The sequence below is a fragment of the Cetorhinus maximus genome, chromosome 2 (assembly GCF_964194155.1).
Source record: "Cetorhinus maximus chromosome 2, sCetMax3.hap1.1, whole genome shotgun sequence".
Lineage (NCBI taxonomy): Eukaryota > Metazoa > Chordata > Chondrichthyes > Lamniformes > Cetorhinidae > Cetorhinus > Cetorhinus maximus.
The window spans coordinates 222330052-222353552 of record NC_135880.1 but is presented as its reverse complement, the minus strand read 5'-3'; the positions used below and the strand labels follow the sequence as shown (position 1 = coordinate 222353552).

Below are 23501 nucleotides of genomic sequence, written 5' to 3'. Positions count from 1 at the left end.
TGAGTGCAGGTTTCGAATGAGGGTGAGATCCTGATGTCATTGCTATAGTGGGAGCAGTTTAAGATAATGATTTAAAAGCATTTACAAGACTGTAATGCACTGCGTGATAGCACATTGAAGCAAGTTTGATATCTTCATTTAACACATTACCAAATTTGTTTAGTGTGTTGGCAACAACATTGTACCTTGTACTAAATGTTTGTAATGTGTAACATAATTTTAGGCCTATTCGAGTACGAATAAAGACAACAATGCAAAATGCAGTGGAATTTGATGAGCACCAACAAGAGGATGGTAACCGGGATTCTGAGTCTCCAAGGTGAGCAGAGCTTATGGTTAAAGTCTTTCCATTAATGTGTATCACAACTTTCACACCTAATCTTGAATAACTGCTTGTAGTTTTCACATCTGTCTTGTATGAAACTTCAACTGCATTAAGGTATGCTTGCCCACCATATAGGGGTACGGTGGTTGGGGGCTTAACCCACTGCTTGAATTGGGCAAAATTTTGTTTGAGTGAGAAAGTTGCTTTGGTCCCTTTTCAATCAACACCAAAACTCAGCCAGCTTAGTGAAACCAGGGGAGTTTGGCTCCTGGTATAAACATGCCGATTTAGCTCCATTAAGTGTTTAAAATGCATTCCTAAAATGTCTCAAGCATTTAAAATTAGCTTTAGGATTTGAACTTAGTTTACCAAAATAGTTAATTTCCAGCAAATTTGTCTTAATACATTGTCAATTAAAACAAGTAGTTTTTTTCCCTCTTAGTCAAATGGAACATATGCCAACGCTGCAGCCTTTTGAATCCATGAATACAGCAGCATCAAATACAGAAGGACAGGACGACTTTGTCACTGGTAAGCAGCAAGGGTTGTTTTAAAATGCATCTGTGCAGAAGTGTGGCACTGTTGTTTCTGACCCCTTTGATGTGAGCGCTAAAGTTCTTTGGCTTGCAGTGATGGGGCCAAATGCTACGTTTTTGGGGTTTCACCTCAGTTCACCCATGGGGCAGTTCTACCAGTAGTGTGCCTTGTCTGCTCCCTAAGACTATATCAGGAGTGATGCTGGCACAGGGCTGTGAGTGAGGGTCCTAGTCAGCTTGTACAATCAAGGAATAACGCACTCTTGGAGGTCATTGTGAATTTAAGAAGGAATAGGCCATTTGGCCCCTCAAGCCAACTGCACCATTCAATAGGATCATTGCTGACCTGGTTGTGGCCTAAGTCCATTTTCCCGATTGCTCCCCATAACCCTTGACTCCCTTGTAGATCAATAGATTGTGAATGGAAGGAAATTAAGTAATGTTTTGGAAGCATTTTTTATCACTCCTTCATAGAATTACATAGGATATATGGCAAAGAAACAAGTCATTCAGCCCAACCAGTGGAAACTGGTGTTTATTCTCCATTCAAGTCTCTTCCTATTTTGCCTCATCTAATCTACCATTGTAACCATTTATTCCCATCTCCCTCATATGTTTGTCTAGCTTCCCTTTAAATGCATCTATGCCACCCCCTTCGACCATTCCGAGGTATTGTGTTCCACGTTCAATTCCCTGTTGGATTTCTTGCTATCTTGTATTGATGGCTTCTAGTTACCACAGAATCACACCCACAAGAGGGAACATTCTTTTTAAACCCACTGTATCAAAACCTTTCATAATTTTAAATACCTCTACGAGGTCATCCCTCAGCATATTTTCAAGAGAAAAGAGATCCAGTCTGTCAATCCTTTCCTGATATGTATACCCACACATTTCGGGTATCATCCTTGTAAATCTTCTCTGCACCCTCTTCAGTGCCTCAAGATCATGTTTATGCTAAGACGACAAGAACTGCACGCAGTAATAAGTTTGGCCTAACCACGCTTGTTTGATACAGATTTAGCATAACTTCCATACTCTTCAATTCTATTCCTCTAGAAATAAAGCCTAGTTCAAAATAAACTACACTGATAGTGAGGCCATTCATGGTTCACACACAGTTGTATTGTAAACTAGGAAGGCAAGAAATAATTGGATATGGTTTTTGATCCTCTATTTGTTTTTAATTTTAATATTTCTGATGTCAGGGGAATTGTCAGAGCTTTACAGTCTTGTAAATGCTCTTAGATCATTATAAGAACATAAGAAGTAGGAGCAGGAGTGGACCATTCGGCCCTCGAGCCTGTTCCGCCTTTCAACAAGATCATGGCTGATGATCTTGTGTTTCGATTTCCACATTCCCATCTAACCCCAATAACGTTTGATTCCCTTTCCCAACAAGAATGTATCCTATCTCTGCCTTAAAAATATTCAATGACCCCGCCGCCACCACCTTTTGAAACAGAGAATTCCAAAGTCTCTCAATCCTCTGAGAGAAAAAATTTCTCCTCATCTCTGTCCTAAAAGGGCGACCCCTAATTTTAAATAGTGCCCTCTAGTTCTGGACTCATCCACAAGAGGAAATATCCTTTTGACGTCCACCTTGTCAAGGCCGCTCAGGATCTTGTATACTTCAATCAAATCACTCCTCACTTTTCTAAACTCCAGTGGAAACAAGCCTAGTCTGTCTAACCTTTCCTCATAAGACAGCCCACTCATTCCAGGTATCAATCTAGTAAACCTCCTCTGAACCGCCTCCAATGCATTTACATCCTTCCTTAAATAAGGAGACCAAAACTGCACATAGTATTCGAGGAGCGGTCTCACCAATGCCCTGTATAACTGAAGCATAACATCCTTACTTTTATGTCCAGTCCCCCTCGTAATAAAGCATTTCACTAGCCTCCTTAATTACTTGCTGTACCTGCATAGTAACTTTTTGTGACTCATGTACTAGAACACCTAGATCCCTCTGCACCTCAGAATTATGCATTTTGAATTCTCAAGATAAAATGTGCTTTGCCTGGCATCTGTTTAAGTCTATGGGTTATTGTTGCCCTGGTGAAGATTACCTGGGAGTATTTAGTTTGGGGATTTGTTTAATAGTTGTTATGGTAGTAATTTGTAGATGTGTGTATGTGTTTAATACCTTGTTAAATTAATAAATGTTTAATTTAATGTATGTAAAAAAACCCTTGCGGCCTGGTGGTTTTATTCCTGAATTCAGATCTACATCTCAAACATACCAATTGAAAATATAGGTTATGACAGTTGTTTAAAGTTTCCCGTGGGATTTTAAATAACTCGGCTTTTACCAACTGCTGTGTCATAACAATTACCTGAAATTGCTACTATAGCAGAGACATCAGTATCTCGCCCTCATTCAAAATGTACTCATAATATTAATGAAAAGTACCTAGCATTCCTCAACAGCCCAGCTGGATAAGATAATGAGAAAATCAGATCTACTGTTCTGGAAGAAAGAAGGTTCTTCTAGTGGTTGCATTTAAGGAGAAGCTAGATACACGAGGGAGAAAGGAATAGTGGGAGGTGATGAACATAAATGACACCTTTGGCCAAATAGCCTTTTCCTGTGCTACAAGCTCCACGTAATTCTATGTAAGGTTCAGTCCTTGATTTAAGCCGAGGAGCAATTTGAATGCTCCATGCAGTGTCACCCCCACTATAGGATTTGTGTAGATGTCAGGTGAGGTCAGGGCCATACTCTTACCTGCATGAAGGATTATAGGGCACCTCTCAAAAACTACCTTAGGAATAAAGTGACAGCTCTAAGAGAAAGGAGTGAAAAAGAAAGAAAGAAAAATTAGACTTACAGTACCACTATGTGTCTGGTTGGGGCACTGTAGGGAGCATAAGAACAGTAGATCTAATTTTCTCATTATCTTATCCAGCTGGGCTGTTGAGGAATGCTATGTACTTTTCATTAATATTATGAGTACATTTTGAATGAGGGCGAGATACTGATGTCTCTGCTATAGTAGCAATTTCAGGTAATTGTTATGACACAGCAGTTGGTAAAGGCTGAGTTATTTAAAATCCCATGGGAAACTTTAAACAACATCAGTAAGGATGTTAAGCTCAGCACCAACAATCATAGGGTGGTATTAAGTCTTGTCAAATACAGGTGAAATGCAGGTTAACTAAAGGAAGCAAACATTTTGAATCTTTGCCTCACGAATAAATGTTTGCCTTCAATTAATATATTGGTCAGAATATTATGCACATTGACAGCAGAAATGCTAAGTGGCGATGCTCTGAACAATTGCAGATCAAGAATTGAGTGTGCGCGAGCCAATCACTTATTTCCACGAGCTCTGTTATGATTAAATAGTTCTTGTGCTCATCCTTCAGTTATTCTCCCCAAGTGTGTATGATTCTTTGCCCAATTACCCACTTTAATATTTAGGGCAAAGCAAATCCGCTTGATCGGCACCCAATCCAGTGGCTTAAATGTCCACCCCTACAGCACAGCCAAACTGACTTGCCAGTGCTTCTTCAACAGTAGCAACCCCTCCCCCACAGCACCCCCCAAACCGGCCATCTCTCCCGCCTGGAATAGTAAGGGCAGCAAGTGCATGCACAGGAACACCATCATCTTCAAGTCATGCATCTTCTGACTTGGGCATATATTGCCTGTTCCTTCATTGTCGCTGGATCTAAAACCCCTTACTTAACAGAACTGTGGGAGTACTTCACCCTAAGGACTGCAGCAGTTGAAACAGAAGGCCTACCACAACCTGCTTAAGGACCTTTAGGGATGAACAATAAATGCTGGCCTTGCCAGAAATGCCTACATCCCATGAAAAATCTTTTTTTTAAAAAAAAGAGCCCAGTGAGTTATGCCACGGATTTGGCCATTGTGGGGACTTTACAGTTGATCCTGATCTTGTCCTCTCACCATATCCAGAAAGTGTTGCCCAGTAAAAAAAAATACTGGCCTGTGCTCGGACACTTTCCAATGGGAATTGCTGGATCATGATTATGAGCCTCTGCATAACTCTTGGGTTATGGGGCTACAGCTGCTGCATCACTCAAGATCAGCTAGTGTAGGCATTGAGCCTGAGAGTTTCCTGTTCTATTTGGCTCATTTCTCACAGGTATTTCAAACCCTTCTAATTATATATGTAAATCTTAGTATTGGGGCCTGCTCAGGGAATAGTACACCTGGATATGCTTTTTGGAAGGTAGAAACAAAGCTCATCCTTAAAGGGTTAGTGATCATTTATGTTCTAATTCCCTGCTAGAATCTAAAAGCTCGGATGATGATGACTCCTTCAGTTCTCCGCTTCTCGCTCTACTTGAGCAAGAGGAAAAGAGGAAAGAAATCAGGAGTGAGAAGAAATCGAAGAAAGGCCTGCTGTTTCAGATCACGAGTGATGATGGGTTTCAAATCCAGTGTGATAATATTGAAGGTAGGGATGGTGTATTGACTGTGTGTGTGTGTGTGTGTGTGTGTGTGTAAGGAATGAGAGGGCAGTGTTGGGCAGGTGCTGTCTGTGTAAAATGAGGGTGCTGGGTGAAAGAGGTTCTCTCTTCTACTTGGAAGTCAAACTGTTATGAATATGTCAGCTGGATGGTATCTGTGATTCTTCACACCTTTGATGTTGTGATCATAGTCTGCTACTAACAAGAATTTCTTAGCAGAACCACTGGTCTTCACATTTGGAGAGAAATTGCCACCTCCAGACTATTGTCATGCCTTCCCCTGATGGTTGGTCCAGTCTGGCATAAGCAAGAGCCTGGGCAGCATAGATGCCACCTATTCTTGATTGCAGTTGATCCCCATTTGATTTAATTTGAATTAATACTTGATTCATTTTGAAAGCTGATAATAAATTGCTGAAATAATTTACAAACCATAAGAGGGAACAGCAATTAACATAGGTCATTTATTCAATAAATAAGACAGGGTAAGACAGCACAATGGGGTAGAGATCATAATTGGCTGGAATCAAGTGTTCGATGAGGGCCTACTAATTCATCCCTTGATAGAAGGACCAGAGGTGACTGGAACCTGCCAAGTTCTTCACGCTCTTCTTCCTCCCTCCTTCCTCACTGTTGAAATCAAAACTCATCATTCAGTCTACCTTGTCTTAACTCATTCTCTCCCAATGTTTTTTGGTACCTAATCCCTGCATCCTGATTTATTTTCTCATTTCTCCTGTGTCAGCTGTGGCTCATTGGGTAGCACTCACCGTCTGAATCAGATGGTTGTGCTTTCAAGTTCCACTCCAGAGACTTGAGCTACAAAATCTCGGCTGTCTTTTGGGAGGAACTTTAAACTGAGGCCCTGTCTACCTTTTCAACAGGACATGAAAGATCCCATGGCACCATTTTGAAGAAATGAAGGGACGCTCACTCTGTTGTCCTCACCAAAATTTATCCCACAACCAGCATCACTAAAATGGATGATCTAGTCATCATCACTATGCGCATTGGCTGGGACCTTGCTGTGCACTCATTGGCTGCCATGTTTCCTACATTGCAAGGCTTTTTCAGAAGTAAAGCACTTTGGGGTGTCCTGAGGTTGTGAAAAGTGCTGTAAGTGTTCAAATCCTTTTTTCACTCTCCAACATTGATAGTGTCTTCAGACATGGGCCTTGGCCATGGGTTTCTTAACTTCTAATTGAAAATTGATCCAAGCCTTCTGAGTTTATGGTGTTTGTGTGGTTTTGGGATATCTAGAGTCAGAACGGAAGCATAGATCTTTCTAAATTCTGAGAACTATGAATTTTTAAAAATAAATTAAATTGCTGTAAACTTCTTTTTCTAGAAGGGTGGAAGGTGCTGACTGACAAAGTACAGGAAGCTCGGTCCAACGCCCGCCTGAAACACATATCGTTTTCTGGTAAGTGCTGTTTACTATAAAGGGAACTTCACCTATGAGGTAGCTGTTAGGAAACAAAGGTTTTATACTCTGAAATGACAGATCTCCATGAGTGAGAGAAGCTAAACTCGCAATTCATCCCAGTCAGTTTTAACTAGCAATTGCAACTCCACACTATTTAGTCATCAGTGACTCCAGCCCACCTACTGCGAGTTGACATATCATAATCACCCCAAATAACTGCCTACATGGTAAGTTCTTGCTGTGCTTGTTATGAAGGTTATGCCTTTCCCTGGGAGGAAGGGGGCAATCAACCTACATTGGTGTGATTAGTATCAACCAGGAGCCAGCGTGCCTAACCCTGACTGGAAAACCATGCATGGTTTGGAAGAAAATTTAACGAGCAAAATAGCTGAGAATAGGGATTTAAAGGTATACTATTAGTGCATGTATTAGTATTTGTAAAAGCTTGTTCCTAAAACTTTAAAAACCCTTCATTGTACTTTATGTGGAATCATAACATTTTCGCATGGTACATGAAATATATTTGGTGTTCCCTGTTTAAATTTCAATTGCTTTCTCTCATTCGCATTTTGACTTCATTGTCATACAACAGGGTTGTCCACATATCATTGCTTAGCCATGAATACAGAACCACTCTTAGAGTCAGCTGCTATCTCTGTTTGCCCCAGGCTGCTATGCCCAAATATAGGAATAGGAAGAAACCATTCAGCCCTTTGAGCCTATCCACCATTCAGTTAAATCCCCATTTAGTTAAATCATGGCTGATCTGCATCTTAACTCCATTTAACTGCTATGGTTCTATATCCCTTACTCCCCTTGTTTAACAAAATTTTATCAGTCTCAGTTTTGAAATTTTCTCAACAGCTTTTTGGGGAGAGAATTTCAGATTTCCACTATCTGTGTGAAGTGCTTCCCAACATCACACTGAAGGGCCTAGATCTAATTTTAGGGCTATGCCCCCATATTCTGGACTCTCTCACCAGTGGAAATAGTTCCCCATTATCTTTTTTATTATTCTTTCATGAGATCTGGGTGTCACTGGCTAGGCCAGCATCTTTATTGCCCGCCCCTAATTGCCCTTGTGAAAGTGATGGTGAGCTGTCGCCTCGAACCGATGAAATCCATGTGGTGTAGGTACACCCATAGTGCTGTTAGGGAGAGAGTTCCAAAATTTTGACCAACGACAATGAAAGAACGGCGCTATAATTCCAAGACAGGATGGTGCGTGGCTTGGAGGGGAACTTGCATGTGGTGGTGTTCCCATGCATCTGCTGCCCTTGTCCTTCTAGGCAGTGGAGGTTATGGGTTTAGAAGATGTTGTAGAAGGAGCCTTGGTGAGTTGCTGCAGTGCAATTTGTAAGTGGTACACACTGCTGCCACTGTGCGCCTGTGTTGGAGGGAGTGGATGTTGAAGGTGGTGGATGGGGTGCCAGTCAAGTGGGCTGCTTTGTTCTGGATGGTGTCAAACCTCTTGAGCATCGTTAAAGCTGCAGTCATTCATCACACTCCTGACTTGTCACTTGTAGATGATGAACAGGCTTTGGGGAGTCAGGAGGTGAGTTACACTCCACAAAATTCCCAGCCTCTGACCTGCTCTTGTACCAACAGTATTTATATGGCTGGTCCAGCTCAGTTTCTGGTCAATGGTAACCCCCCCCCGCCAGGATATTGATAGTGGGGGATTCAGCAATGGTAATACCATTGAATGTCGAGGAGAGATGGTTGGATTCTGAGTTGTTGGAAATGGTCATTGCCTGATGCTTGTGTGTCATGAATGTTACTTGCTACTTGTCAGCCCAAGCCTGAATGTTGTCCAGGTCCTGCTGCATAGGCATGGACTGCTTCAGTATCCTATTAAATATCTACTCTATTTCATCTTTCGAGTATTTGAAACACCTCAATTAGATCACCCCCTAATCTCCTATATTTGAGGGAACACAAGTGTAGTTTCTAAATACATAATTTAACTGGGATCACTGATATTTCCTGTCCTTACAGTAGAATTGATAGTGAGGATAGACAATGGAACTGTTGGCCACGCTGACAGGATTAACTAATGTTCTTTAGTTATCCAAGTGCTTAGTATTTTCAGCATCTTTTAAGCATCGTTTGTTTTCATTCTTATTTTGCATTTGCAGCGATAAATGGACTGAAAATGCTGGGTATTTCTCATGATGCAGTGGTGTTCCTAATCGAACAACTTTATGGAGCCAAACGTTGCAAGAATTATAGCTTCAAGTTTCATAAACACCAGGAAGTGGATGAGCTTCCTATCAACCCACACGGATCAGCAAGGGCTGAAATACACCAAAGGTAAAGCATTAATTAAGATAGAAGCTTACATTCAAGCTGTTCACGGTTGCAATGAGCTGATTTCAGTTAGCAAAGCAACTTCATGTTGCAGTGGAGTGATCAAGCATTAGGTTAGCTGTGGCTAATGTTGGTGACAATGATTTCATTTGAAGAAATATTTTGAATGAACTTAAAATGAAGTTTCCTTCCCAACGTTTTGTCCCCCTCACTTACTTTTGATCACTCCTGCCTCCCCACAGACTCACAGAAAGAGGCCATTTGGCCCATCGTGTCTGTGCTGGCTTGTTGGAGGAGCAGCTGACCTGGTGTCACTCCCCTGCATTTTCCCTGCAACATGCTGCGTTTCATATTTTTCTATATCATCAAAGAGAGAGAGAGAGAACAAATGATTTACTCGCATATACACCACACCTAAAAAGTCTTAACCGGATTTTTTTCTCTTAACATAAGAGCCATAGAAGGACTGAACCTGTAGTGCAGGATTATCACAAAGACAATAAAGAAGATAAGGTACCTTGAGAGATGGTGATTAAGTACTACATTCGTTTACTTTAGAAGACACAGTTGAGGAGGATTAGCAGAACTGAAGTTTTGAGGTTCTGGAATAGAGACCTGGGTCAACACGATTGATTTTACCAAAGTGAGGATGAAAGGTCCATGGTCTAGGATGCTACCAAGTGACAGTGAAGAGAGTTCCAGGATTTTGACCCAGTGACAGTGAAGAACGGTGATATATTTCGAAGTCAGGATGGTGACATGGAAATACATCACCGTTCCTTCACTGTCGCTAGATCAAAATCCTGGAGCTCTCTCCCAAACAGCACTTTGGGTGTACTTATGTTATATGGACTGCAGCAGTTCAAGAAGACAGTTCACAACCACCTTCTCAAGGGCAGTTAGGGATGGGCATAAATGCTTGCCTAGCCAGTGACACCCACACCCCTTGAATGAATTAAAAAAGCCACGGATAAAGAAAGTAGGAAAGAAATATCAATGTGATCCCTAGCTTGCATTTTGAAAGCCTGTAGATTGTATGAAGAAAGGAGGATGTGAATTTATATAGCACCTTATGTTTCAAAGAGGATTCACATTTCATTGCTTTATTTTTATTCACACAGGAAGTCAGCGTTTGACATGTTCAATTTTTTGGCTTCAAAACATCGGCAGCCACCAGACTATTGCCCCAATGAAGAGGAGGAAGAGGAGGTGCAGCTTAAATCAGCACGGTGGGCTTCAGGAGTTGGATAGTCATAAATACACATCCAGCATGTTATATATAAAGATTTAAAAGTTGATATGAGGCAAAATCTGTAAACATAAGAATTTTTAAAAATTCATTCATGGTATGTGGGCAATGCTGGCCCAGCCAGCAAAGCCCACATCCCATGAAGGAATAAAAAAGAATAGTGTCGCTCAAAAATCTGTAGCACTTTATCCAAAAGTGTGTCCATTTGTAAACAGTCACGTAATTTATTAGCTTTGTTGGGTAAGGGTATAAAGGGATATGAGCTAAGATCATTAAATAGAGTTGAGGCACAGCCCTGCTACGCCCCATTGAATGGCAGGATAGGCTTTAGGGGCTGAATGGCCTTCTTCTGTTCCTGTGTTAGTTACAAAATAAAAATACCAATCCATCAGCATCTAAAAAGAGAAACATTCACATTTTAGGTGTCAAACCTTCCCCGGGTTTTATTTTAAAAGATAAATGAAATTAGGATATTTGTTAAGGACCCATGGAAATGCAATTTATATCTCATGGGTGGACTCCATCAATAACTAAAGAAAAGAATTTGATATAAAAGCAAAACACTGTGGATGCTGGAAATCTGAAATAAAAACAGAAAATGCTGGAAAAGCTCAGCAGGTCTGGCAACATCTGTGGAGAGAAAAACGGGCTTAACGTTTCGAGTCTGTATGACTTCTTTAGAGCTAAAGAGAAATAGAAATGTGATGGATTTTATACTGTTTAAGAGGGGTGGAGCAAAATAGAAGGTCAGCGATAGGTGGGAGCTCAGAGATTGACAAAGATGTTATGGACACAAGACAAAGGGAGCATTAATGGTAGTGTTAAAGGCTAAAGAAGGTGCTGATAGTGGCATAAAGATAGGATAGCAGAATGTGCTAATAGCAGAACAAAAGTCAGCACTTTGTGAAAGCACAACATAGAAACAACTGACAAATGGCCCTGTGGTTCTGCTTTTTGGAACACCTTCGCTCAGTCTGCAAGCATGACCCAGACCTTGCTGTCACTTGCCATTTCAACACACCATCTTGCTCTCATGCTCACATGTCCATTCTTGGCAAGTTGCAATGTTCCAGTGAAGCTCAACGCAAATTAGAGGAACCACACCACATCTTTTGATTAGGTACTTTACAGCCTTCCGGACCTAGCTTTGAGTTCAACAAATTTAGACCATGAACTCTCTCCTCCATCTTTACCCCTTTTCTAATCCAATTGTTAAAATTTTTACTTATTTTTATTTTTAATTAAATAAAAATGTTATATCCTTTTTCTCCCAACCCCGACCCCCCTTACAGGGCCATGTGTCACTTGTTTCTATGTTGTACTTTCTTAGACCGCTGACCCTCGTTCTGCTATTAACACATTCTGTTTGTCTTGCCTTTATGCCACTATCAGCACCATTTTTAGTCTTTAACATTACCACTCCCTTTGTCTTGTGTCCATGACATCTTTGTCAATCTCTCCTGAGCTCTCACCTATCCCTGAGCTTCTATTTTGCTCCACCTGTTCCTCCCCTCTTAAACAGTGTAAAATCCAAAGAAAATAATTTGTTATGACAGGTGGTTTGGTGCAGCCTCTGTTTGCTCATTTGCACTGCCTTGGAGATTTTGCATTCAACATGCTAATACTGGGGTAGCTATCATACAACATGGATATGTGGTAATTTACACAATAATGCACCGTGCCAAATCACTTGCCCTACTGATAATGCAAGAAAGTATTTCTGAGGAGAGGCTGATGTGTGTAATATAAATACCCTGTAGAGTCTCATGGTGAACTGATAGCATTGTAATAACTTCTTATTCTCTTTGAACATATAGACGGGCAACCAGCATGGACCTTCCAATGGCCATGCGATTCAGGCACTTGAAAAAGACTTCAAAGGAAGCAGTTGGTGTCTACCGGTAAGAGAAAAAGTATTTCTACGCAGTGTGCACGGTTTATAGCGGTGCTTATGCTGCCAGTGGAATAGTGAACAAATTTGCTCCCATTACATTGTTAGTGCCATCTTTTCACAAAGTTAATTTGCCGTGTTGTTGAATTTACATCAAGCTGAAATATGTCATAGTCCACCAAAGGAAAGATCAAATCAATAATGGGTGATTTTTTTATAAAGCTTTCCATAAGACCTTCAAATTCTTGGCTTAATTGATCCTATAGTAGCACAACAAAGATGTGGCGCTGCATGGAAGGAGAACTTTACTTGAAGCGCACAATCTTTTTATGTTACTTAAATGCTAAACATAAGATTATTTTCAGCATTGCTCAACTCTGCAGTGCTGTTTAAGGATATATTGGGTCCACACTTTGAGCTGGTGCAAATCATTATGTGGACAGGTTTACCTACCTAGGGATTTTTTTAATGAATAAGTTGCCAGTTCCCTGTGTATATCCTGATATTATCTTTCCAGATGCATATCTTGATGATTATCCATTTAGCTGCTTATCAGAGGACCTTCTGAGTAAAACCAGCTCAGTTTGTATTCTGGTTGGCGATTTTGATCTTTTAGCTTGTATTTGTTGGCATCTGTCTGATTCGAAGCTGCCAGAATAAATTTCATTTTGGAACCTTAATAGTTGCCAGTAGACAGTATACTCCAGGCTGGGTTTAGAATGGATTGTCAGAGGTAAAAGGGCAAGGTTATAAAACATAAAAGGTTCCATCAAAGAGAGAAGTTATAGGAGATAAAACATCCAAAGTGAGATCAGACCATTGAATCGATCAGTCCCACTCCATCCAGAGTCCATATATGGTTTATTCCATTGGTTTCCCTTCCACTTCCACCTTAGGGAACACTAATTTCCTGAAGACAGGAATCTAGCTTCTCTGATCACTCAGTAGGTAACCTCAGAATTCTGAATGGTTTAAATAAGGAAGTTTTCAGGTACTAGCCCCAGTCTGTTTGAACCATCAGATTAGACAAAACGAGCATGGTCCTAAATGGATTATCAAATTAATCAACAGTGAAATATAGAGGAAGAACAGCTACTACAATTACTCTGGGCTTGCTAGCTATGCTAATATCCCAAGAATTAGTATAAAAGTAAACTGCAGTGAGAAAAATGAATGGTTTATTGAGATAAAAGCAAAACTTGTAGAATTTTAAAAAAATGATGGTTGAGGTGCTAGCTAGCAGAAACCTGCAGATGTAAAAGATAACAGAAATAAATTCTTTGTACTTTAAAAATGTGTCAGTCTGAAACGATACAAAAATCAGGAAAGATGCAAAAAGGCTTAAAACAGATGGTGAGCAGAAGACAGCTAATCCTGAACGATTACTCTTCCAAGTACATGAACAGCCTGCTGTCTTTAAGTATCAACAAGTTAAATAGAATTAATGACTGATATCAAAGAGCTAGAAGCCACAGACAGGCTAAAAATGCTGAAACCAGATAAAAAAACCCTTGGGTAAATGGTATTTATAGATCTATTAATCATCAATCACGGAACTGATTATCAGGAATAAGTTGACATAACAGTGACATATTAAACAGCAGTCAGCTTGGATTTAGAAGGGAAACATCAACCTGACTGACATTTTTTTAACTGTGTCAATCCATGCGGAACATGATGTGGCATACCCAGACTTCAAAAACCATTTCTCAAAATTCCACATTGAAGGCAACTACCTAAGGTCAAAGCTTTGGCGATGCAGGATATCCTTTTTGAATAGTTAAAGCATTGTCTGAGGGGTGGAAAACAGCTGTAATTATCAGAGCTATAGGCCACAGAGTACTATTGACCTGGATTCAGAAATTCAACATAAATTGGTTAGATTTGCAAATGTTGACAAACTAGGAGGGCGGGCAATGATGAAGAAGCAGTTCCAAAAATATAAAATTACTTGAACAAAACAAGTAGATGGGCAGATCTATGGAAGATGAAATATAATTCAGGCAAGTGTAAAATACAGCATATAAAAAGGGAAAATGAGCATCATGTATTCATCATGAATTATGTTTGAAATAGTTTTAAGTTGTGAGGCATTTAAGGATCTAAATTGGCTGGCCACTCAACTTGCCCACCCACTGCAGAGCAGCACTCAACAAAGCAAATAAAACGCTGGAATATTTAACCAAATCAGTAGTGTACAAATCAGAGGAAGTCTTACTCAAATTGTATTGTGCATGAATCAGACTGCACCATAAGTTCTGTGTCCAGTTCTTGTCAAGCAATCACAAAAGAAGAATTCAACACCGGAGGTAGTTCAGAGGAGAGCTACAAGGCTGACCCCTAGTGCCAGAGGTATGGAAAAAGACTGGAGATATATGGGCTAAAAAGCTTTAAAAAAAAGCTTTAAAAGGAGTAAACAAGATATGTATCTAAAATATGGAAAAGTAAACCTGGAAAATTATGTTAAATTGAGAGAGTGGGACAGGCTATAAGTTCAAACTACCAAAAAGCAAACTTAGGACTGATATCATGAAGTGCATCTTGACACAAAAACTGATCAATAGAGGAAATTAACTAACGAATAGAATAACTGTGGCATAAACTCTGGAATTCCTGAAGCAATTATTGAATGCCCCACTTGGTTTTTCTGGATGGATGAGGCAAAAATGGGCTGAATAGCCTTGCTCATTTGTAATTACCTTGTAATCTCCACCTAACGCAATTAGCCCCAGAGTCTCGGAGATAAGAAATATAAAAGTAAGCAATGTCCACGTTGTTGATTACTGTTCAGCAACCCTCGCTGGAAGTGTTTGTGTGAATGTCAGGTGAGGACTGGATTGAGCCCAGCTGCAATGCACTGATGATTGAATAGCCTGCCATCATTCACTGTCTAAGCTAACACACACAAAGAACACACTTGTGCATAGTAGTTCAACGTGCATGGGCCTATAGATATGTATTCCAGTGTGAGTTAGCACCTTAAAGAAAGGGCAGGAAAAATTGGAAAGCAAAATGATTGAAATTCTTCACCCCAGGGATAAATCAGTGATCTGGTAAAACATAGCACTACTAAGTGCTTCCTCCTTTTGTCATTGCGGGAGGGATTTTTTAGCTTTTTATGTGCTATTGTACCTTTTCATCCTTTCAAAATCATACTGACATTAGCAAGAATCCTTTTAAAAACCTCCATACTCGCTTTATGTAAATGCATTCAATTCTGCAGGCTGACGTTCTGCTTCTGAGCAAGGGTCCATGAGGTGAGCCAAGACCAGCCTGCACAGGTCACTGCTGTGGAACAGTTGAACCTCAACATCAACAACTTGCATTAATATAGCACCTTCAATGTAGTAAAATGTTCCAAAGTGCTTCACATGAGTATTGTCAAACAAAATTTGGCTTTGAGCCACAGGAGATGTTAGGGCAGATGGCAAGAGCTTGGTCAAAGAGGTAGGTTTTCAGGAGTGTCTTAACAGAGGAGCGAGAGCAGGAGAGGTCTTTAGAGCCTAGGCATTGAAGGCAGGCTGGCCAGTGGTTGAGTGATTAAAATTAGGGATGCTCAAGAGGCCAGAATTGGAAGAGTGCAGGTATCTCAAGAGGGTTGTGGGGCTGGAGGAGGTTACAGAGCTAGGTGCATGGCCATTAGGGAATTTGAAAACAATAAGAGAATTTTAAAATTGAGGCATTACTTAACCGGGAGCCAATTTAGGTTAGTGAGCACTGAATGATAGGGGAGCATTTTAGATGAGCTAAAGTTTATGGATGGTGAAACTTGGGAAGCTGCCCAGGAATATGTTGGATTAGTCAAACAGCTGAACTCCACACATCACTTAGATTGTGAAGCAATCAGATTAGGGGAAGGAGTTGAGAGCATTCTTGGGTAGCAGTTGTGCTGTGTGGTATTAATAACATACGAGAGAAAGCGTTTCTGTAGAATTTAATCTGTCAGCTAGTTTAAGAAAGGTATCCCATTCAAGCAAGTTAAAATAGCAGAGGAAGGAATCTGGTGTTAGCAGAACTTCAACCCAGCCAAGAATAAAACTGATGTGATGCCATGAGTTTGATGTTCATACTGAATGATTTGTCCTCTCTTTCTTCTTCCTTCCCCATCTTTGTAAATGCTGTAGGTCACCAATCCACGGACGGGGCCTTTTCTGTAAGCGAAACATTGATGCAGGTGAGATGGTCATCGAATATTCGGGTAATGTCATTCGATCTGTCCTCACAGACAAACGAGAGAAATATTATGACAGCAAGGTGAGTTTCTAGTGCAGGTTTATGCTAGATAATAACCACAGGTGCTGGGATAGCCATCGTGGGAATCACTGATGTTATTTCTCCGCCGTTTAATGAACCCTTTCTGAAATAACGCTATCTTTATGGCATCAGCGACGCACCGGCTTCCTTGTGACATAAAACAGCTTATCTGCTTGCGTTGTTTAACTTGCAGCAATTTTGCAATTCATTTTAAAAACTGGTTTGTGTGCATGCTTTTTTACCTGTTGTACAGTGTATGCAGTGTGGGGATCACCAAATTGGTTGTGGAACTGGTGGCCCATTTTCAAAACTGGGCAATTCTTGAGAGCCTTTATCTTGTGTGTTGGATCACTTGCTGTGCAATTCCTATTTTTCTTAACAGTTTAAATGGAATGCATTATTATAATTTGTTGTTCTGGGCATTACTTTGAATTCCCTTTTTTTGCTTCCCTTTTGTTGCTACCCTGAGCTCAAATGGTTCCTGAATATGCTATTTTGTCACTGAAACAGCCAAGTAAGCGATCAGATTAAGGTTGTTCTATGTCAGAATACCTTGTATTTTAACTGCCTGACTGCACTCAATTGCAAAGATTGTTAGAAAATTGCCGAGCTTCATGGGACCATGATTGAATTTCGACAAGAGTTTTTATAAAATATTAATCAATTGAGTGTATTAGAGCAAGAGTTTTTGTAAACTTCAAAATCAATCCCTCTATTAATGTACAAAATGTCTTGTGTATAGGTGAAAATGTCACCCGTAACATTTTCCCCTGGACTCATTGCTGATGGTGCCCTTGTTAATATAAACTTGGTATCCTACACCTTAGTGAGAAACACCACAGACTGTAAAAGTCTTGTGACTGGGGTATGTCTGTCACTTCTTGCTTCATGCTCAAAAATGAATAAACTTTAAAGAATATAAAGGGAGAGAGAACGCCAGCCCCATTCTTGTTTTTTCTGATTTTGATGACTTGGCCTCATCCCCAGGCCAGGAACAGCAGAATTTATAAACAGTTTCCAACCTACAAAATCCTCCCCCCAGTAGTCAGCCTTTCTTGGCCTCAGATGTGCCTGTTTAGAGTACTTGCTCACAGAAACTAACTGATCAAATACCTTGAGGGAAATACTAGGTTAACAGCATCATTTTTAGCAGCTAAGCATCATAATGCTCCAGACACTGAACTACCTGTGAGTAACAACACAGATCAACTAGCTATGCATTTTTAAAACTTTTGTTCCTGTATTTGTTGAATAAAATTTTATTTAAAAAGTGCTTGAATCGCTTTTGCTTGCTTCTGTAGTTTTGCCTGCTTTATGGGAATGAAAATGAAACTGTGCCTTATGATGTCTTACTGTAACTAACTAATGTCACTAGGGGGGAGGAGGAGGGGTGGCAGGGACAGTTTGTGATTTGGAATGGAAATGTATATTGTTAATCACATTAGTTATCCCTTAATTAATCAGGAGAAAAGTCCTGGCAAGCCAAATGATTAGAGCTGCAACTGTGATTAACATAATTTTCGAAACTGAGTTGATTCTGTTAGTCAGTTTGATCAGGTTATTTTGTATATTTCATAGGCTTGCACAATTACGTGATTTTACCTCCACTTGAGTCAATTAAGCCAGTGAATGTGTTCTGGTCCTTACCCCTTGCAAAACCTCTTGGTTGACGTTTGGATAATTTCTTTTTTGGGCTTGTTTTCTTCAGGTAGTTGTGATATGCAGAGTGATGCGCACAACGGCAATAGCCCTTTTTTTTTGTCAAAACTATATAACATTTACAGACCAGAAACAGGCCATTTGGCCCAACTGGTCCATGCTGGTGTTTATGCTCCACACAAACCTCTTCTCATTTCATCTAACCCTACCAGCATAACCTATTCTTTTCTCCCTTTTTATTCCTGTTTATCCAGCTACCCATTATATGTATCTGTGCTATTCACAGCAATGACTCCTCCTGATAGTAAGTTCTACAATCTAACCACTAAGTGGCCGAGAAGTTTCCCTTGAATTCCCTATTGGATTTATTAATGACTACCTTATGTTTGTGGCCCCTGGTTTTGGACACCCCACAAGTGGAAACATCTTCTCTGTTTGCCCTATCACAATCTTAAAGACCTCAATCAGGTCTCAGCCCTCCGCCACCCCTTTTTTTTGGAGAAAAGAATTCCAGCCTGTCAGCTTAGTACCAGAGGGAAAAGTGAATGGAATATGCATTGTCCCCAAGGCTATTCGGGTTTCTGCCTGTTGACTCAGACATGTGTTGAAGACCCAGCCTGTTCTATCAGCTCTGGTATTCTCCTTTTAAATCTCTTTTGCACCTTCTCCAATGGCTCTATATCCTTATTCTAATATATTCAATCTCCCAGGGGACCAGTAAGGTTAAAGCACCACATGGTGTTTTACTGTACCATACAGAGCCTCAGGTTCTGGGTTTGGCTGAAGCAACAGTTGGGCTGCCACAGTTGGTCTCATGACCTTAGGCTTTGAATGAGAAGACTTTATTGGGGCTCCTGCTCCAGGCAAAACTGCACAGTGCACTGTTTGAACGCTGTGTGGGAGTTGTGTCAAACTTGGCTGTGATCCTCATTTTGGTAATTGCCCTGCTGACACTTGTATCGAGGCACACACTGGGGAAAGATAAGAGAGGGATGCTATACCAATGGAACTGTACCCCAGCAGGTATCTTTAGGAAGGTGGGGTGAGCCTGTAGGTTAAACTAACGTGAATGTATTAATTTTCTTTCTCTGCTCTGTTTCCTTTTTATACTAACAGGGGATCGGTTGTTACATGTTCCGTATTGATGATTATGAGGTTGTGGATGCCACGATGCACGGAAATGCGGCGCGTTTCATCAACCACTCCTGTGAACCCAACTGCTACTCGCGGGTGATAAATGTGGATGGGCAGAAACACATTGTCATCTTTGCCGTGCGAAAGATCTACCGCGGTGAAGAGCTCACATACGACTACAAGTTCCCAATCGAAGACGCCAGCAACAAACTGCCTTGTAACTGTGGAGCAAAGAAATGCAGGAAGTTCCTGAACTGAGGGGGAAAAAAAGATGTAACTGGTGAAAAAACCCTCTTGAGGTGACTGTGCCATGATTTAATGGGATCCCTGAAAAAATATTGGGATGGAAATGGTAGTGGAATTGCATTGCAGTTTGCAACATTAAAAAAAATTGTTAAAGCAGTTTTAAACACTAGAGTCATAGAATGGTTGCAGCACAGAAGGAGGCATTTGGTCTGTGGAGTCCATGACTAATGGCAAAAAATGTAATTCAAACAAATTCACGAATCTTATGGTTTTGTTGCCGAAATGGTAAAATACATTGCTAAACAGTGTTGGCTGCTGAGCACTTTCAGAACTGCATGGCAGAGTGCTAATCAGCTACAGCCCCATTTCCATCCCTAAAATGTTGCATATGTGGGAAGTAGGAGTTCTGAGTGAAATGAGTGAGTGCAACCAACTTCCCAGTCAATTACGGTACCAAGGCAACAACTAAAACTGAAATTCAACCTGAATCAGCAGGGTTACTTGAGCAGACTCTTCTCTCTGGTAAAAAGAAAGGGAAAGATCAAGTGTGAGGGAAATTAATATCTTTAACAGCTGTGCACTGGAAAAGGCAGAGGCAATGCAGGGAGAATATGCAGTTTTGATCTTTTGTGTGATACAGTTTCTGACCTGGGAGTGGTTTGCTTTTGATCATGATTTAAAATGTGAAAAAGCTATTTTTTTTTTCAAATCTGTTCTTCTCGTGACAGCCAATCCTCAATAGCAGAACTACTTTAAGCGAAGATGAGCTGAACCGTGGCTGTACCCGTGCAGCATTTGGGAAAGTCTGTAGTCCCATAAAATCTCTTCAATCTGGCAAATTCCCTACACCCTTTCCAGGAGGCAGTTATCGCATATTTTATTTTATGTTTAAAACTATATGATTTTTTTTTTGACCTTAAGAATCTCATTTACAATGGCAGAATATAGAATTAACACTAACTGGGTAGAAATTCTGCCTGACACTTGTTTGGATTTCTTTTTTTGTAAATGGTTATTTTTAATTGCTTCAAAGTGGTACTGCACTTGCTAGCGGACCGGCAATTCAGAGGTGAAATTAAGAGAACCATATGGAAGGAGACAGAGGAAGGAAATAGCAACCAGGGTACACTGAGGACTTCACACTGACCTCTCCAGTGGTAGGAAAGCCTGCCAATGAGCGCTCAATTTAATAATCCCTGAAAAGCCTTTGCTGGTAATACACGAAGCTAGTGTGGACATTGACACTACCTGTTTGAAGTACGCTAGTTGTGCAAAAGCACTAATGATGTGATAATGAAACTCTAAGCTTTAAATAGCGCCCGTTTACTAACAGCAGGGGCAAGGGGGGAGAGAAATCACAATCTGACCCTTTCACCAATCTAAACCTGTATATTTTTAATTGGTGGGGGCAGGGTGGGTAGGAAGTCAGTGCTTCCACATTGGTGGGTATTACTTAATAATCTCTTGACTGTATAAAGGAGCCTGGGGAAAATAGAAGATAAAACGTCTCGACCTTCCTTTCCACTTACAATCCACAGACTTCTAAAATCCAAGCTTGACACCACCTAACTAACCACTGCTCTTTTCAACCTTGTCTGTACCTTGCTTGATGAGCTTTAGCCCTTGTCCCCCATCTGCAAAAACAGCAACGCACTTCTGGAACAGTGTTTGCAATTCTTCAAAATGTATTTATGTTAGAGAGTGAGGTGGCAAGATATTGTCGAACATCCAACCTAGAGGTTGTAGTCTACACTTAAGTTTGTATTGGTTTTCTTGCTTTAATCTTCCTTGTAAGTGAGTCTCTTCCTGAGGAAAGTTTGTATTGTAGGGAGTTGAAAATTAGGGCATTTGATCACGATGAAGTAGTTTTGGATTCGACCGTGAGTGAATCTCAACCTAAAACTGGGGAGCCTAGAAGTTGCCGTGAATGCTACTGGTGTACGAATGCTTAACCAGTTCTTCTAGTGTTCCTTAATCCACTTTTTTAACACAGGCTTTAAACACCTCTGCTGAAATAACAGATGAATGCCTACCAGCGCATTAAGCATCCATCTACTGGTAACTTCTAGGTTACCTTTTCGGTAGTCCCACCACTTAACAGCTGTACTACACTGTAATGTGGAAAAATTAATACCAGTTCCCAAAAAAATACTTAACCACCATATCAGAGTGACAGAGGGAACTCTTTAAAAAAAATGTTTATTTTGTGAATTGAGGAATAATTTCTGCTGAAATGACAAAAGTGCTACAATAGCTGACTCCTGGAACATGGGCAAGTTTTTTTGACCAAATGAATGCATCTCAAGTGGGTTTATGGCAGTGACTTAATGTTTGAAGATCTTGATCCCTTATATTTTTGCACTGCGTGCTATTTAGATTGACGCTAAAACTAATGTGTTTGTACTGACTACAGCATTGTATCCTGTCATTCGGACTACAGCCGTATTTCCATGTCTCCCATTGTTCAGATTATTAGCTGTATCTTGTATTCCATTATCCAGATTCTAGATGTGTCTCCTGTTACCCAAACTGTCTTGAGTTTCAAAAAAAGAGCGGTTTGGCTGATCAGGAAGTTGTTTTTTTATTTAAAGGGGCACAGTCTTCATTTAAAACAAACACAGGCGTCACCTACCCATGCCCTCTCCACACTTCCATTCCTCTTCGTGGACAAAGACGGTGCCCCTTTAAGCAATAATTGACAGCTAGCCAGGCTGATGGATGGAAGTCTGTGTCAGGATGAATTTTTCCCTGGTGTTGGTATTTGTTGTCCATTATTGCTGTTCAGTTATACCTCTGGACAAAAATTGGGTTGGGGATTTTTCTTCTTCATGTTGGGTTTGTCTTCACTCAGTTGCTGCTGCTTAATGACATCCATCTGCCACCAGCCTTTTGGGACCATGTTCCTCGCTGCTATGATATCAGCTTGTTACTTGAGGGCACCTTCGCTCATGGAGAGGTATTAACCTGTTATGTAAGAAAGAGCAGTGTTTACCTGAGAAGGACATTGCACTTCACCAAGTTTGTGGTGGAATCGCCAGGGCAGCATACTTACAGCACAAGGAAGACAAGCCTTCCGAGTGTGGTGTTAATGTTCAGGTAATGGGGATTCTACTGGAAAGGGGTTGGGGGGGAGTGGGGGGTGGGGGGGCGGGTGTGGGGAGGGGGGGGTAGTTCTGTATGCACTGACAGTCATGAAGACAGAATCTGAAATGCTGTACTAATGACTGCTGGCTAGTTTGACGCACAATATCTAGCTATGAAGAACTTGGTTGGTCATTACGTTTTTAGTTAGCTTGCGTGTTACCAAACAGCCGCAGATAAAGTTCATGATAGAAAAGAAACCGTGACTAGCAATGGGCAATTTGGTTTATGTGTTTCCTGACACACCCCTCTACTGCATTGCTGGGCACTTCAACAAAGGAGCAAATATTTGTTTACCAGTTTTTATTGACATTTTATTCATTAAATCTTCTTTGACTTCTGTTAATCTTAATTTTCTTAAATAATTGAAGGAATATATAAAGCATCAGTTTGCAGTCCCAGTAAGAATTTAAACATGTACAATGGGCAGCAGTTGCTGCCAAGTCATTTTTAATTATGTGGGTTAGGAGGTTTTTAAAGCAGTATTGTTGATGATTCATAGCCTTTAGCTATGTTGTATAATTGGGGCTTAAGAGATTGCCTTCAATGCCCTTACTTCTACCCAAAAATATGTGATTTTCCATTCAAAGGAGTGAACGGATTGTTGAGGTACCCATTTGTATGGACATTCATTATTCTTTTGATTCCCTTCCCCAGATTTCCTTCCTAACAGCACTGTGGGTGTACCTGCACCAGCTAGACTGCAGCGGTTCAACAAGGCGGCTCACCCCCACCTTCTCAAGGGCAATTAGGAATGGGCAACAAATGCATTGCCAGCAACACCCACAACCCATGAAATATTAAAAAAAACTTCATTGAGTTAATGAGAAAGCTATAAATTTTAAACAAGTTGAATAAATGCACAAACTGTGAGCAGAATCATA

At 40.6% G+C, this 23501-nt stretch overlaps 1 protein-coding gene across 3 annotated transcripts in view; it reads left to right on the top strand.

The window, feature by feature from the left end:
* kmt2a (lysine (K)-specific methyltransferase 2A) overlaps window positions 1-22592 on the top strand; it is a 147532-nt gene extending 124940 nt beyond the window's left edge. For all 3 annotated transcript variants that reach the window (XM_078533046.1, XM_078533047.1, XM_078533045.1), the window contains exons 28-36: window positions 224-319; window positions 768-856; window positions 5127-5294; window positions 6656-6730; window positions 8872-9046; window positions 10165-10272; window positions 12110-12193; window positions 16308-16437; window positions 19213-22592. In XM_078533046.1, the coding sequence (XP_078389172.1) occupies window positions 224-319; window positions 768-856; window positions 5127-5294; window positions 6656-6730; window positions 8872-9046; window positions 10165-10272; window positions 12110-12193; window positions 16308-16437; window positions 19213-19488 (1201 nt within the window). In that variant the 3' untranslated portion in view covers window positions 19489-22592. The remainder of the gene's footprint in view (window positions 1-223; window positions 320-767; window positions 857-5126; window positions 5295-6655; window positions 6731-8871; window positions 9047-10164; window positions 10273-12109; window positions 12194-16307; window positions 16438-19212) is intronic.
* The last annotated feature ends 909 nt before the right edge of the window (window positions 22593-23501 follow it).